The 18,207-nt window shown below is 43.9% G+C and overlaps 1 protein-coding gene across 4 annotated transcripts in view; it reads left to right on the top strand.

Annotated features, from left to right (window-relative positions):
- Nucleotides 1-462: 462 nt before the first annotated feature.
- dachc (dachshund c) overlaps nucleotides 463-18,207 on the top strand; it is a 29,871-nt gene continuing 12,126 nt past the window's right edge. For all 4 annotated transcript variants that reach the window (XM_080482307.1, XM_080482306.1, XM_080482305.1 and 1 more), the window contains exons 1-4: nucleotides 463-1,246; nucleotides 9,201-9,310; nucleotides 12,417-12,527; nucleotides 16,384-16,562. In XM_080482307.1, coding sequence (XP_080338433.1) covers nucleotides 651-1,246; nucleotides 9,201-9,310; nucleotides 12,417-12,527; nucleotides 16,384-16,562 — 996 coding nt within the window. In that variant the 5' untranslated portion in view covers nucleotides 463-650. The remainder of the gene's footprint in view (nucleotides 1,247-9,200; nucleotides 9,311-12,416; nucleotides 12,528-16,383; nucleotides 16,563-18,207) is intronic.

The following is an 18,207-nucleotide window of genomic DNA, read 5'->3' as shown; positions in this document are numbered from 1 at the left end:
ATAATCATATATTGCAAAGTCTCTCTGATGATATCCAAATTAACTCGTATTTAGAGATGAAAAACATTTAGCTCTAAGGAAAAGCATTATAGTAATTAGATCTGTTTTATTTATTTTTTTCCAAGGACAATATAATTATTAGTTCCCGGCTAAGATTACAGTAATATGGAGATTTGAAATGCTCTAAAGACTCCAGATTGCGTGTCAGTCATACCGAGTCATCAGAGGCATTAATATTAAGGTGTCTTTTCGTTAGGCGTTCACAAATAGGCTTATCCAAAGTTTATGTAGGCTAATCTTTGCTCTCCCTCTCTCTCTCTCTCTCTCTCTCCCCCCCCCCCCCCTCTCTCTCTCTCTCTCTCTCTCCGTCTCTCTCTCTCTCTCTCTAAGAAAAAGCGCAGGCTCCTCCTCTTTATGATAATGTGACAGTAGCATCTCCAGCCCTGAGACAAGCCTCCTCTCACTCTGATTCAACTATGTGATCTGTTTTTCCACACACGGACCCTGACTGCTCTCCTCTCTTTTATCCCCCCTCTCCTCCTCCTGCGCGCTCAATGCGCACTCGTCCACCCTCGCGAGCAGCTCCCGCGTGCGCCAAGTTACTTTAACACTTCTCTCTGAACTTCACTTTTGCTCTCTTCTCCCGGGACATGACCACCATGGCAACTTCTGCCGCTCCGACCCTGCTGCCCGCCGCTCCGCTCGGACACCACCCGGCTCCGAGTTCCGTCTCCCCGGCCACCAACTCCCCGCCACCTGCGGCCACCTCCGCCGCGTCCTCCCCGGCCCCTCCGGTGGCGCACCCGGCGCTGCTGCACCAGTTCCGAGCCGACCTCCTCCTGCAGAACGGCACCGGGCTGAAGAGCGTCGGCTGCGGCGCTCCGACGGCGGTGTCCGGCGGCGCCAAGCCCGTGTACGCCACCGCGTCGCCCGTGGAGAGCACGCCGCAGAACAACGAGTGCAAGCTGGTGGAGGTGAAAGGTGCCAAGCTGGCCTCGTTCACGGTGAAAGACACGGAGCTCATCTGCCTGCCGCAGGCGTTCGACGTGTTCCTCAAGCACCTGGTCGGCGGGCTGCACACCGTCTACACCAAGCTGAAGCGCCTGGACATCTCCCCGGTGGTGTGCAACGTGGAGCAGGTCCGGGTGCTGCGGGGGCTCGGGGCCATCCAGCCCGGGGTGAACCGCTGCAAACTCATCTCCAGGCAGGACTTCGAGACGCTCTATAACGACTGTACCAACGCAAGGTGAGTCGGGCTGAGGGGCGGTGGAGGGGGGAGGATGGGTGGGGGTGGGGGGGCGCAGGGTGACCCGGGTCTGTGCGTCTCAGGCGGGGTGACCCGGGTCTGTGACCCGGTTCACATCTGAGGACGGCGCTGCAGCAGGTGGAAGACAGCCAGAAAGGTAAACTTTGGGATATTTAAACAAATGTTTTTACACTTTCTAATTCATCTTAATTTGCAGATTGTAACAAAAGTGCATCACCAAAATAAAAATACAAATAAAACTCAGTATAGTCAACGTCATGACTCCATGTTGCAATTTGAAAATATTTTTTCTAACTTTCAGGAATTGTCTGTACTTTTTTTCTTCTCTTTTCTCTGAGATTTTTCGGAAAATTAAAGATCAATTAACTCTTGTTAGATAGTCTGTGTAATTAAAATAAAAAATTTAAAAATCATTGATATACATTTTTCTTTCCTGATTAATTTTTGTTTATTTTGGACATCCTGAAGTTTACTGCTTTTTATTGGCCATGGCTGCTGCTGCTGCCAGCCCTGTTACTAATTACCATTTTAATGGATGATAAACGTCGAGATGGTGATGATGCTGTTGACGATAATGAATTTTAGTAATCCTAATAGGGAAAAACACTCTTAAAAGTTTGTCATGTTATCATAGGGTATAATCTTTCTGACACACACACACACACACACACACACACACACACACACACACACACACACACACACACACACACGCACACACTTTTTTCCTCCTCTTTGACACACTCGCACATACACACATTGAATCTGACACTGTCATTCTGAGAAATTGATTCTTCACAGAAATTAATTAATTTTCATTTGGCCCCAAGCGGCAGCTTAAATCAGGACAAGCTCACTCACTCTCATACTGATCCTTCTGCTCCTCTCTCTCTCTCTCTCTCTCTCCCTCTCTCTCTCTCTCTTTCTCTACCTTCATCTCTCTCTCGCTCTCTATCTCTCTCTCTCTCTCTCTCTCTCTCTCTCTCTCTCTTCCTCCCTCCTTAATAACTTGCTGTCTTATCATATCAACACTCTTTAGCCCTGAGCATCAGAACAGAGGAGATGATTAAATGAATTCTCGGTATTTATGATGCGATTATGTAAATTAGCTGTTTTGCAGAACTCCGGTGACCAACTACATGGGTCATCAATCCAATACGCCACAGAGATGTTTGAATAAAGGGCCCAAATTGGCTGGGATTTGTGGTTTCCTGGTGTCTCAGTGTACTGTTGTGCAGGCCACATGCTCCTAACAGCATGGGTTTGAATCCAGAGGAGTGTGGATTAGCTTTAGTTTGGGGGAATTTATATTGTTTGATGGTTAATCCTTGCTCCTCGGAGCATGAACGATCCAATTTTCACCTGCCATTAAATGAAGATAGGGGATGCTTCAAGATGTACTCAGATAAACAGCAACAAGGAAGAAAATGACATGTTATTTTTGATGTATAAACCTTTTTTTATTAAATTTCTTTAGGTTGCCTTGGACAACCTTTTGGTCCTTTGATAAAGGACCAAAAGCTGTATTTTGATTTTATTACCAGGTGTGAAGATTTCAGACAAGCTTTGACTCGCTGAGAATCTGAGAAACTCTTCAAACAGACGCAAAGTATTGTGAGGATCACCTTCCAGCTCCACGTGCCTGGATTAACACCTGCGCACAAGCTCTTGTGGCCTTCCAACCAAAAATCCAGATGCATCTTCTTGCTGCTTTGGGATTTCTTCTATGTCTGGTGTTAATGGGAACATTGTCATACCCCCCCCCCCCCCCAACTCCAAAATACACAGCCTCTGCTGTCTCTAATTATCCACACAGCACTCAAACAGCCTTTAGTTAATGAGATCTGAAAACATCACTTGTCTGAAATCTTCAAACAACTTGTGCAAGTCTTTGTCTGAAGGCTTCAAATGTGCTGCGATAGCCGTTGCCTTCAGCCCCCACTGCGTTACAAGTTTCCGTGTAATTACTCATGTGGATGGAGCGACGTACAGTAGCAGGTAAAAAAAGAAAAGTGGGATTCGACGTTTGGTGTCATCCCAGAGCGAAGGCTCGGCTGGCCAAATCTAAGAGTTTCAAGAACATGTGCGGGAATGTGACGTTACGACTTTCTGACAGCATCAAGGCTCACTGAGGGTTTTGTTACTGATTAAGGCAGCCATCACTTATTATTTTCCAGTTCAGTACAGTTTGAGAGACTGGAGGAGAAAAAACAGCCCCTTCTGATTGTGTAAGACCACAAACACACTGTTTTACACCGATTCCTGCTGTTTATTCTGTTGACCCTCTGTTGATTCATTTCGTTTTTATTTTTAAGATTAAACTAAACAAGAAATTGAGAGAAGTTGTTACCAGAATGTCATCTGTATGTCATTGTTTTCTTTCTCTTCTTTGCCTTTTTAGTCCTGTTGTGCGCACACACACACACACACACACACACACACACACACACACACACACACACACACACACACACACACACACACACACACACACACACACACACACACACACACACACACACACACACACACACACACACACTGACCACTGACTCATCAAACCAAGACGACGGACCGACTTCCAGCTCACTCAATTCTTAGTTATAATTCATGCATAGGTGGCACAGCAACACACACTGTCACTCACTATCTCACACACACACGCGCACACACACGGTCACGCCTGTGTGTTTGCTGGCTTTGCTGCTAAATGACATTAGTTCCACAGAGAGAACATGGCGTGTAGGAGGCAACCTGATCCTCCGTCCTTTTCTTCCTCGCTCACAAAGGAACAGTTTCATTCTCTGTTAGTAACACACATCAAATACCTCGCTCCGGTCAAAGTATATGTCTGTGTGTGAGTGTGTGGGTGTGGGTGTGTGGATATCTTTTTACTTCTCATACGTATTGTATATAGATTTCAAAATGATCCCTCGCCATCCCACGTCACATGAAAAAGAAGTGAAACACAGAGAGGAACAAGATCTTGTCCCAGACAAAGACAAATGTAAGATAACATAGTTTTGAGTTTGTACTTTGAAGTGTTTCACGCAGAAAACCTGGAAAATATAAATATGTATTGGAGTTAAAGTAAAAAAAAATGTTTGTGATGTTGAACCTTTAACAAAAAGAAATTTTAAACAATTAAACAACAGCTTTTCAAGAATTAAATTCATCAGCCTACTTCATCTAACCAAAACAGCTTTCTTTTTCTTCCCCCCATCATCCACTTTCTTTAACAGAACTAGTTTGTTCTGAATCTGCTGATGTTGTGTAACTTTAATGAACGCGACTGCCAAGGTCACATTTCCTGGGGAAGACATATTGCTGGAATTCTAATTTTCTAATCGCGCAAGTAAAATTCTATTGAGCTCTAATTATACTGGAGTATAAGCAGAAAATCCCAAACCTCTGCACTTCAAAACGGGCCCAGACACCTTAAGAGGTAAAACTCTTCTCACTCCATGTCCACATGTGTTGTTTTTTTTTGCAGCTCCTACAACCAGAGACGAAGCAGAGTCAAACATGAAGCAGGTGTTTTTTGTTAAAAAAAAAAAAAAAAAAAGGTGAATGAAATGATTAATGTTAAACCAGATGAAATGACCCACAGAGCACAACAAAAACCCTCTCTTTGTGTTTCCTATTGGCAAATTTATTCCTGACAACACTGGGCCGGTGTTTATGTGCGTGCTCATGAGAAGGTGGACCCCTCAAAGCTGAGCCCCCACTGCCATAACTCACTGTCAAAGTCAGCAGCGTTCAGACGATGGGGCCGAGGAGCGCGTGTGTGCCGTGCGCGCGTTGGTGTGTGTTCAAAGTGTGCATTAGGGTGGGGTTGGTTCGCTCAACTTTAACCTCTGCGCTCTTTTGATGTTTTATAGAGACGAGCACGACGAGATAGAAAGGGCCTCCATGTCTTCCACTATGACAGCTTTTAATGGAGCACACACCAGCGCACACATACTTTTACAAACACACACACACATACGGTCTTGACATCGTGTTGACCCTGGAATGTGGTTGAGGAATGTGAAGCGGTATCAGTGGAGAAGATCAGATTTTTTTGCCATGATCAAAAGTCGAGCGTGTGTGTGTGTGTGTGTGTGTGTGTGTGCGTGCGCGCGCTGTCCCGTCTGCTTCTTTCATGACATCATCACACAGGCTTTCCTAATAACAATGGTGCAAAAAGCTTTTTTTTTTTTTCCGGCCTTCAATTTGAGAGGAAGATCACAACATCAATCTTTCCCTGCCTTCCCTAACCAGCAGCATAAGTCTTCCCGCGTACAGCGACGACGTTATGATTTATCAAACTGGACCGTGACGGCGAATACAAACCCATGTGATAAACACAGATTGAAAGGATGGGAGCATGGGAGCTGTAAACCGCCGCTAATATATTCCAAACAAAATCTTGTTTGAGCAAGTTCTCCCCCCCCACCCCACTCTCCTGCACATAAACACACACACATACACACACACACAGCTGCTACCTATCAGCACCTCAGTCCCTCCAAGCCAGTAGCTGTTCCACTGTTTTGACTGTAACACTTCCTCTTCTTTCATTACATTTCTCTTTACCCTCACAGCATGTGTGTGTGTGTGTGTGTGTGTGTGTGTGTGTGTGTGTGTGTGTGTGTGTGTGTGTGTGTGTGTGTGTGTGTGTGTGTGTGTGTGTGTGTGTGTGTGTGTGTGTGTGTGTGTGTGTGTGTGTGTGTGTGCGCCTGCATGTTAGTGAAGAGGAGAGAGAGATCTGTCATCTTTGTTGTGTTTTGTTTCTGTTCCACCTGTGCTAAGCTCCAGCTGCCATGTTTGGCGTTTCATGTTTCAGGTAAAATAAAACACACACACACACACACACACACACACACACACACACACACACACACACACACACACACACACACACACACACACACACACACACACACACACACACACACACACACACACACACACACTTGCGAAAGCTTGGAGGGCAAAAACTCAACATACCAAACATTTCTTTTTTTTTTTTAAAAGAAGGAAGAAAAATGTGCCTGTTTGTGTATTGTATGATTGTGTGTGTGTGTGTGTGTGTGTGTGTGTGTGTGTGTGTGTGTGTGTGTGTGTGTGTGTGTGTGTGTGTGTGTGTGTGTGTGTGTGTGTGTGTGTGTGTGTGTGTGTGTGTGTGTGGCCAAAGCGTTGGCATGAGGGAGGACGTCTGGGTGAGATTTTAATTAAAGTTTGAGACAAAGAGGTCATAAGCCATACACCCCCTCCTCTACCCACACACACACACACACACACACACACACACACACACACACACACACACACACAATGGACTGTTTTCTCTTTCCCCCCTCCTCTCTCTCATTCCATCCCCTCAGCTTGATGACTTTTCCATGAAAGGCTTTTTCATTAATCCTACCTCAGGGAACCGGTGCTCTCCAACCTCACACACACATATACACACACAAAATACACTTGCATGCTTAACACACACACACACGCATAGACCTCCCTCCACGGGTCACTTTGATGTATCAACGCACTTGCAGACTAAACACAAAATTAGGTTCCAGTTCTTTATGCGCCCTTAAAATGCAACATATACAAAGGCACACACACACACACACACACACACACACACACACACACACACACACACACACACACACACACACACACACACACACACACACACACACACACACACACACACACACACACACACACACACACACACACACACACACACACACACACACACACACACAACACAAACACACCTAGCTACCAAAAACACACACCCGTAGACACACAGGCCATTAATTAGTGTGTGCAAATAAACAGTAGTAAGGGAAAGGGAAGCGGCTGCAGTAAAAACCAAACCACAGTCTTTGGTCTCTGTGTATTTACTTCCCCCCACCGATGTTCACTTGTGCATGTGTTTGTGCATGTCTTGTGTGTTCATGCATGTCTTCATAGGTGTGTGCGCATGCGCTCGTGCGTATGTTCATTTGAGGTGATTCAACATCAGTTGCTGTGGAACCGTGTTGCCTTAACTTGGGATCCTAAAAATACATTTCCTGCTTTTGTTAAGCCCAGTATGCAGCTCTGCATACATGCCTGAAATTTTGTTTTCATGCAATCTGAAAGTACCTCCACCCTCACTTCAACATCACACACACACACACACACACACACACACACACACACACACACACACACACACACACACACACACACTTGCAAATTCCTTGCATCTATCTTTCATGTCGTACGTTATATTGAAACTACCTGTGTGTGTGTGTGTGTGTGTGTCTGTGTGTGTGTGTGTGTGTGTGTGTGTGTGTGTGTGTGTGTGTGTGTGTGTGTGTGTGTGTGTGTGTGTGTGTGTGTGTGTGTGTGTGTGTGTGTGTGTGTGTGTGTGTGTGTGTGTGTGTGAGATATCTGATGTCAGCTGTCACATCCCAGTCGGTCTGGGCCCATAATAAGAGACAATAATAACAACTCATTAAAACCGAGGGCAGGAACTGTGGAGCTCATCGGCTCATCAAATTAACCTTTGAACACTTCATACACGCACACACACACACACACACACACACACACACACACACACACACACACACACACACACACACACACACACACACACACACACACACACACACACACACACACACACACACACACACACAAGCCAGACACGACCTCACACATGCACACACACACACACGTACTGGTGTGCGCACACACCCACATGCACAAGCTACCTGTTTTTCTCCCACAGTTAGTGACTACACAATCTTTCTCTCTGTCTTTTTGTCTCTCTTCATCTCCCCCCTCTCAGCCAGTGGGTGTGTCAACAGGGGATTGGTCCTTTCTGCTGGGTAATTGATGAATTATATGCAATATGCAAATGAGGCGCCATTAATCTCCTGACTGACAGCTTCGTTTATGGGGCCTTAATGACGGCTGGATTAGATTCTAATTAAAATCTGCTCAAAGACACCCCACGCTAGGAAGCTGCTGCTGTTAGTCTATCTCTCTCTCTCTCGTTTTTTTACTCTTTCCCACCTTTTTTCACTCTCTCATACTCTCCTTTCACTATACTTTTCCCTTTATCCTCTTCTCTCATTGCCTCGCCTTCACATCCATCGCCTCCTTCGACTTTATACTTCTCTCTGCTCCTGCTCTATCGCTTCCTTCCTTCACTCTTGTGTTATAATGTCACACACACACACATACACACACTTGCTCAGACACACTTGCCCACGGACTCATGTTATGTCAGGCTGCTATGAAAGGAGATGAGGTACGCTGGTTGTCATTAAGCCTGATGTGGCCCGTGTCATTTCCCCTGTCAGGACATTCACACCGTTTAGTCAGAGCCAAAGTGATGTCTGACAGCTTTTCACATACTTCCTCCAGGATTGATTGAGCATGCCCGGCTCAATCAAACCACACACACACACGCACGCACCAACACTGGCGCGCAAACACACACACATCAGTGCAAATCTGCCCGCAGTCACTGCCTTTATTGGAGAAATTTGTGACGTGGCGGGAAAAGGGGAATGAATGGCCAAATGAGGAGAGGATTGAAAGGGAAGGGGGCGAGCAAACACATTTAATAAGCAAACAAACGAATGAGTAAGCTGAACCGTAATGAGGTGCTTTATTGATGCCACAGGGAAACTCCATTTCTGCTTGCTCGTATCCACAGGGAGGTCAGATTTGCTGTACAGCAGCCTTCCTGGAACCGGTCAGGTTTCAGTGTTTTTGCTTGTTGACGCTTTAGCAGGATCAGAGGTTTACAGACTGAAGGACACTTTCTCTAACCAGGCCACCCATCTCAGTCTCAGCGTGAAGAAGTGACTGACCTGAGGGGGTAAAGTATTAAACTGCTTAATGACTAATGTTAGCTTGTGTTTTCTGCCTACAGTTCCAGGCCTGGACGACCGCCCAAGAGGCTGCAGAGTGTGACAGAGGGCGGGACTCACCACATGCTGTCTCACAGTGGTCTGATCCACGCTGGGATCATGCCTCCTGCAGGTGACCACCCAGGACTCATCATGCATATACATTGCTTATGTTGTGTGGAAACAGGCTCATGCAAGTGCACCAACAGATTGAACATACTAATTAGTCTGTCATCAAACACAGGGTGCATGTAGGATATTTTATTAATAAGTGTTGAAAACATTTTTTGGATTTCATGTTTTCTTTAATGTGATTTCACAATTTATATTCAGTGGAATCTCTTTGGCATTGTCTAACTTGAGTTGCTATAGCGTTCAGTTTTGACAAATTTCCAATTTGCTGCACGCCATATCCTGCATTATATATTAATGATTAAAAGTCACTCAATCTCGCTAGGAAGAATATTTTTTGATGTTTTTAATCTGGCCGTGCCCGTGCAGTGATGAATAATCAGTCAGTGACACATCAGAGCCTTTGATCACACCCCGTGGGAGTTTAAAAACATCAAGAGTAATTATGGAAACAAAAACAAATAAATGTTGTAATTTTCCTGGTTTGGGAAACAAAAAATGCTGCTTCTGATACGTATGTGCAGTTTCTTAAGGTAAAAGTTAAACCTGTGGAAATTTGAAAATAAACCCACAAGGCAAATGAAATATGCACAATCAATACATTCCACAAACACACTACAAGTACTGTTAAAACTGTGATTTTTTCATTCCTTGAAGCTATTTGTCAGTAATTAGGATAGAATATTGTCTATAATGTGTATAACGAGTGCACCACTAATACCTACTGTCATGTGAAATTACTTTAATGTAAATGTGTCTCAATAAGTCGTTATGATATTCATAATCCAGAGGACTCATTATAAACCATCATTACACTTTATAACAGAATAAAAAGAAGTACACTGAAGTTTAAAAATACAATAATCCATTCATCTGCAGCCATATTTGATAGCACAGATGTCAGGGTCTGTAGGTGAATCAAAAGTCGCCGTAGGAGTCGATTGCCATTTCACAGAGTGGCACGTTGTTAAGCAGCTCTTATCAACTTAACGCATCTTTTCAGTTGTCAAAAAGTCAGAGCAGTGATCTGCAACTAATTCAGTTATCCCATCAGTTTAATTGATGAACCGGTTGCTTATGCAGATTTTGATATACAGGACAGGAACGAGGTGGTTTTCTCCATTTTTCTTCTGCGACGACACATTTGTACTCCCTTCATCAATAGTATGAGGAGGTGGGTTTTCTGGGAGGTGACCGGTGTGTGTTGATTAATAAAATTAGCATACACACTGCTGACACATGGAAAGCAACCCATAACTTGCAAGCTTGGTCCTTTTTCTTGAATTCTAAGTACACAAAGTCCTCTGCTAAGCTGGGTAAGAGTCATAATCTTTAGACCTCGGAAACCTCTTTGAAATTCATGTTACAAATGAAGTGAAGAAATGTGGAGTTCATGACTGTGAAACTTGTGAATGTAAAACAAAACAAAACAAAAAAAAAAAGATTTTTTCTTTAAAAGAATGAATTAGCTGTTATACCTTATTTTAATGTGGTGGCACATGCTGTGTGTCAGAGATCTTACTTTCATGTGTGTGTTTTTTTTTTTAACTTTCTAAGAACAGTCGACAACTGCCTGCTTAAGGCTATAAGCTGCTTGTTTTTGTCACAAACAAGTGTGTGTGTGTGTGTGTGTGTGTGTGTGTGTGTGTGTGTGTGTGTGTGTGTGTGTGTGTGTGTGTGGCGGGGGGGGGGGGGGGGGGGGGGTGTAGGTTAGGGAAAGGGAGAAAAGTAATTGTTGGCACCTCACCACTCTCAAAGTTGCCCTTGGCTTTGTGCTCTTCACTGCAACCTGATCTTTTCATTCCCCGCCTCAAAAGAAGCCATTTTCTATTAGCCTCCGCTTCCTCTCACTGTTCAAAGGTGCTCCTGTGTGTGTGTGTGTGTGTGTGTGTGTGTGTGTGTGTGTGTGTGTGTGTGTGTGTGTGTGTGTGTGTGTGTGTGTGTGTGTGTGTGTGTGTGTTGTGTCTGTGTGAGCACTCAAGAGCATCTTTCTCAGTGGGAAAAGAGTCTTTTTCCACCAAAGGAGAGGGCACGGCGGCAATGTCAGCGCTACTGATTAGAACTGGCCACATGAGAGGGGAGAAGGAGACAGAGAGAGGGAGGACATTTGAGCGTAAAAGGCAGGGAGAATCTTTGATGTGATCCTCCTTAGTCTCTCTTTCTCGCCCTCGTTCGCTCGCGCATACACACGCGCAACACAGTGGCTTATGTCCCGCTGTGATGCTGACATTTGAAAAGGTAAAGTAAGGAGAGGGGATGGGAGGAGAGAAGGGGAGAGGGCACAAGAGAGGAGGAGAGAAGATGTGAAGAAAAAAAAGAACAATTTGTTGTGGTTGTCAACGTCTGAGGCAGACAAACTATTCACCTCAAGACGCTCATTGTCTGAGGGAGGGGGAAAAAAAAAAACCCCACTTGGCAGTCGTGATTGTTTTAAATGTGTAGATGTATCTCAGATCAGGAAATTAAGACTTATGGTTTGTTTGTGTTTCCTCAGTGGTGTTTGCACAGTTGTGCGGTTTGTTCCAACTTTAATAATTCACTATGTTTGTCTGCATTAGTGCGAGAGATATTTAATTTTCTGTTTTAAGGGTTGCTCCGCAGGTCAAACTGACATCTGAGGTTCAGGATGCGACTGTAATGTAGCACACTTTGCGAAGTGCCTGTTAAAAAGAAACTGCAGAAGATATCCTCACTGCTGGGCTCGTGTTTCTATTCTGCGCTGGTAAATAAAGAAGTTCTCTTTTGGGTAAAAGGTGGAGCTGCTGCTAGGCGCTGAGTGTCATCCTGTGTGCTGTGTTGTGGGATGTGATATCCCTGTGTGGGAGAGATGAATGTCTTGGCTTGTTCCTATCACTGCCGATTCCCTGGCAGACTAAATGGCCAGTGCAGCGGTGCAGTCAGAATGAATGGCTGGCCTCTGTCTTCCCATGACAACCTCCTGCCTACCCACTGCTCTAATCCTCCACCGGGGGCCATTGATCTGGCTCTTATTGATTCTTTTTCTTTCTTTTCCTCTTTTTCTTCCTCTCTCTATATATGTTTCCCCCTCTCTCTCTCTGTCTCTCTCTCTCTCTCTCTCTCTCTCTCTCTCTCTGTCTCCTTTTTAGATCTCTCGGCCCTGGCCAAAAAGATCAAGCTGGAGGCGATGGCCAGTTACCACAGCAACCATCAACATGGCGGGCCAAACGGAGAAAACGGTGACCACAACCCCGGCCTGGGTGAGTGTGCGACCCACCTCTTTTGTCACAAACACATGCAAAACGCTTAATTGTTGCATGACACATCTGGGATGCCAGGATGACACAACTTGAGCAGCTGTGTTTATGCACCGCAGCTGAACCCATCTTGATTAAAAGCAGGATGTGACATCGCCTCTATTGCCACTACCGTTTCTTCGAGCGGACGGTAAAGTACAAACAAACTGCAGCAGAGATGAGTCAGTACTTCAAATAAATGTCACAAACAAACACGTGTCAGGCAATTCAATAAATCTGGATATAAATAGCAGCGATATCTTTTTTTTTCAGTCGTTTTTATTTTCTCGGGTTGCGATAAATTACTAATTTAGCAATTATTTACTTTACATTTGTCACACTCAAGAAGCATTTTGTGAAAACACAGTTGGTCATCTGCTCCTGTGGCCTTGCTGGCAGTTTATTAGCACTCATTAGTCATCATACCAAGTGAGTGCAAACCAGATCCGGCTTTATTAGTCATGCCTTGCAAGGCTGTGATATCTGTCATATGGAGCGAAATTGAATCAGGGTTTACAGGAAATGTTTCTTGCATTTAAGAGTTGAGTGAACTCGATTCTGTTATTTCAAGCTTTTCGCTCCTGAAAAGCGCACAGAATCGCCTCATTATGGAGTCAAATCCCTTTGGCCGCTAATTACATGTGCAGGTAAAAGTGTCCAAGAGCATGTGCATCCATAATTAAGTGGTACGTCCTCGAACAAATATGTTAAAATGAGAAAAAGCAAAGTCCATACACCAGCACAAATACTTCTAAAAAAGCATATAATTATCTCTGTGAGGTGGTAGACTAATAAGTGCATTTTTATGGGACCTTGTTTTTTTGTTTTTTTGTCTTGTTTTTTTCCTTTGCGAGTACACTTTTTACTCAAATGTTAATAAAACCGCCGACCCTGGGTGTGAGGGAGAGCAGCCAGCAGAATTGGAGCGCCAGTGGATGGAGAGTAAGCACACCAGGATGATAGAGAGATGAATAAGATGAGAGGCTGAAGCCAAATCAATAGTCTTCTCTCTAATTCACTATCCTGAATGCAAACGACAAACGGTGGACAATCGATGGCGGGACGGGCACACGCACGCGAGCGTGCACACACGCAAACACCAGGCACCGCACACACAAACGGGTCGGGCACACCGCCCCCACTGTTATCGACAGGTTAAAGCGACATCAGTGTGTTTAGACAGATGACAGGGCTTATGGAGGTCTGTGTGGAATACGCTATCAACCTGGGACACGCGCACACTTAACATGTGGAGCACAGCGCGAGGCTTCAGGACAGAAATGAAAAACTGTCCTTGTGTTTTTCCCAAAAAAAAAGAAAGAAAAAAAAAATTACAAGGAGACGCGAGCAGACTCGCCGTGTTTTTCAAGCCTGCTTCTGCTCTTTTTTGGCAGCACGAGTTGTAAATATTTCTTTGTGCTGGTGTCGGTAAACACTCCCAGTATTCACCATTGTTTACCATTGTGTACACTCAGTTGCGACTGCCAGCATCTGCGCACAGTTAGGTGGCATGGTTACCACCAGCTATTATAAACCTGTAAAGCTTAATCACTGTTAATGATAGAGTCAAGTGGAAACACACGCACACAAACACACAGCAGAGATACAGACACACATACGCACAATGCGTTTTTTTTCCATACCGCCACCCACTGCCTTATGGGAAGGATAGGCCCCTACCAGAGCTTTAACCACTACAAAGGCAATCTCAGATTACACACACGCACACACTCACAAATGCTGAGTGTGACACCTTATGGGCCGGGGAAGAGCGGGGAGCAGCCATTTCTGCATTTAACAAGATCTTCTGGGAAATTTACAGTAACTGTTTGTTTACAGTAATGGTTTGTTTGGATAAACATAAGAGAGGCACTTTGACTTTTGATGTTTTTTAATGAAACATAAGAGAAAGTGATGGGAGGGCAGAGAACGTGGGGGGGGGGTGCAGAGTTAAGGAGAGAGAGAGATAGAGAGAGTGAGAGAGGGAGAGAGGGAGAGAATGAGTGAAAATGAAATTACAGACGGGTGAGGGATGGCGGGGTTTCGGAGGAGGCAGTGGAGGGGAGCGGGGTGACAAAAGTGGAGCGCTGGTTCCTAACCAAGGCTTAATATTTGGAGTTGGCTGCCAGTTGATTTTCGGAGCATCTGGTTATTCAGCTCCATTCAGACAGATCTTTTGTTTGGATTGGTTTCTGCTCTGGGCAAGTGAGAGACTAATCTGCCAAATGCACAAAGCACCGCACATATGTCCAGCGAGCCCCACTCATAAAGTCAACGCCTCACCCTTTCTTTCTGAGTTTGCCTTTCCTTCTTTCTTTCTTTCTTTCTTGCTTTCTTTCTTTCTTGCTTGCTTTCTTTCTTTCTCTCTTTCCTTCCTTCCTTCCTTTCTTTCTTTTATTTGTTCTATTTTATCTTCTCTCCTTTGGTTAGCCTTTTTTTGCTGTTGTTTCCATGCACTCCTTCTATTATTTGTGACAATTGTGCAGAATAGAGTCCAAGATTTTTTCCTTTGTGTTTATAATTACCCAGCGTGCATTGCTGGCCCAGCACCAGGACTGCCATCAGCTTCTTTTGTTCCACTTCCTCCCTGTGTTTCTTTTGTTTTTGTTTTTCCCTTTTATTAAATGATAAATATTTATGTCATACCCCCCCCCCCCCCCCCCACCACAACAGGATTGTTTGTTTCATGAATAGAAAGACTGCAGCAACCCACTGGGGTGCTGTTGAGAGGAAGGATTTTCTTTAAAGATAGTGGATGCTTGTCTTAAAGAGAAGAGTGTGAACAACAGATTGGCCAAGATAATAAGAGTTCACTTTCAGCTGCTCAAATTGTGCAGGATTGTAATAAAGAGCTCTGGGGCATCGCGGCAAAAGTTCTATATCCCCCTCTTAATACCAGTTTGGTTGGATTTGTGTTTTTGCCAGATGACACTCACGAGGCCATCGCGATCTTTATGTCTTTGAGAAACACTTGTCCTGCTCATTACAGCGCAGTCGCGTCTCCTCTCCCCTCCACATTCCCCTCCCCTCCCCGTTTTTCTCCCCCTCGTCTTATTCCTTACTATTCCGCGCCGCACGCAAGTTGTTTTTGAAGAAGCAGAGCAGTCATCCACGTAATTCTTACAACACAGAGATTGATATGGGTGTCCAGGATCCAGTCCTGTCGTCAGAGGCACTGCGAGCTTTCACTTCAGTAAACAATATCATGCCTTTAAGTTGGGATGGATTAATATATCTGCAGCGAACATGATAAATGAGTGCGTAAGACCTGCTTCAATGGTAGCTTCACTCCACCTTCGTTTGACTAACAAAGGATTTTCTATTGCACACTTCTTATGGAGGTCACATATGGGAACACTTTGACACTTGTTTGATCTTTTTAAAAGCTGTCTGCAGGCCCTGTGATGAAAATCCAAACGTTAGTTTGGGCAGTAGTCGTTCATTTGGTAGCATGGGCTCTCTCTCAATTGTAATGTTGCAGGTTCGATTCCCCATCGCTATCTGTCTACTGAGCTTACATGGCAGTCGCCTGCATTGGTTTGTGTGTGTGAACGGGTGAATGTCAAAAACAATCTAAAGTGCTTTCGGGTCTGCTAAAGCATTGAAAAGATATTTTTAAGATATACAAATGGAATGGCTGAATTTGTGTCACTTCGACTCGCGGACGCCGTTCACAGTGGATCAAATCTTTGATTGTGTGAATATGGCACGTTCCCTATTTTGCACCTTTTATGGTCTCTATTAAACCAATTGCAGAAGGTGTAAGACTTGTTTACCTTCTCTTCTGTGCTCTTTCTTCTACCACTCTTCTCTGCCCCAGTTCTGGATCAGTTGCCGTTCATGATGATGTCACATCCTCTGATCCCTGCCAGCCTGGCTCCGGCCTCCGTTTCGATGGCTATGGGCCAGATGAACCGACTGAGCACGCTGGCCAGCATGGCCAACGTGGCGCAACTCCACGCCAACCCCCATGCCAGGGCGCCCACCTCCGTCATTAAGGTGAACTCAGTGGCCCACCGGCCCGGTGGCGCTCACCATCAGCCAGTTATCGTATGAGACCATGAAGGGGCTGAATAAATTACACAGAAGCAGTGATGCAAAATTAATACAGTGTAAAGAAAGAAAATCACATTTGATCAATTTGGACACATTTAACTTGCTTTTAGCATCTAAATACTCATATTTCAAGACAATTTCATCTTTAAATCCTTTACACCCACAAATATATCTGTGACTAAAAATCATTAAGAGCCTACTAGTAGAGATAAAAAATCTGGATTGGTACCAGAGTGCAATCAGTTATTCCTTGGCTTCACTTCAGTTTCCCATCTATTTGTATATTTTTAAAAGATAACCTGCAAATACAGGCAGAAACTGCAACCCTCTTAGCCAAGTTGGTCACTTTGCTTAAAAACACTCCTGTGGCTTCACCTTTAGGATTAATTAAAGGAGCTTTGAAAGGATTATGGCATTAAAAAAAATGTCACAATGTAGACCTTAGAGTGTTATATCTCATCATGTCCTCATCAGTAGCAGGAAGTTGTATGTCTCCGGTCATAATTTTAACGATGCAGACCATTGTTTTTAAGACATTGGACTGGATCCCAAAGATGGTTTACGAGGCTTATTGAAATCAGAGCCAACTTTTCCTGTAAACATCAAAGAATGCCATAGCGTGTTTACAAGCTGCTCCATGTCTCCAACAATATATGTATGTATATATTATTTTTTACAGTAAAGAGGATATTGTATCCAATAAAGCCAAGGCACAGCTTCTCCATATGTGCTTGCGCTTAGTTCAGAAACTGTTATGTGAGTGTTTATTTTATTATATTTTGCACAGAAAAGAGTTGTAAAACCCTGCATCACTCAGCCAACTTTCACAAGTCTCTTTACTATTTTGTGTCTTTTTGTCCTTAGCTCCATGTGAAAATGAAAAACATCTTTTTTGATTGCATCGGAATATCCAGTCAGGACAATATTAAATTATTAGTCTAAACTAGCAGCAGACACGTCTTTTCTTTACTTTAATGTTTTATTATTATTATGGGGAAACCTGGAAGTTAACGATGGTCCAATTTCCTCCACAAAGTAGGAATTTCTGTTGGTTTGTGGGATTGTTGTAAAAAAAACTAAAACCTCCATATCCAACAAGAGTTACTCGTTAGTAAATGTTTTGTTCACCAGCCTACCGTTTGGGATTCACAATTATGGTTGTAGTTTATTGTTGTAGAAATAGAAAAGTGGAATTTTTGGCTAAAAATGAACTGCTGCATGACTTCACTGTCACCACTGCTAAACCAAGTACAAATTTACTTTACCTCACTTCTAAAATATTCACTCGGCACCAAGACATCAAAATTAAATAAATGTATATATTTCAAACTTAGAAAATAAAGTTTGAGCTGACATTCTAAAAACAAATGTGATGGTGCAATGTTTCCAGTACAAAGAAACACGTTTGTCACCCACTTTGAAGGACTTGAGTTGAGCATTTACTGGCACATTGTGTTTTGTAGATCATTAACATCAGAACATTAAACACCAATGTAACGTATGTTTACCGCACATTTAATTTCAGACCAAAGTTCAATCAGAAATGTCCTTGAGCTATAGAAAAACAACACTTTCTTTAGCTTGTAGG

This window comes from Lipophrys pholis (assembly GCF_963383615.2).
Source record: "Lipophrys pholis genome assembly, chromosome: 15".
Taxonomy (NCBI): Eukaryota; Metazoa; Chordata; class Actinopteri; order Blenniiformes; family Blenniidae; genus Lipophrys; species Lipophrys pholis.
The sequence above is the reverse complement of the archived record's forward strand: the minus strand, read 5'-3'. Positions and strand labels throughout refer to the sequence as shown.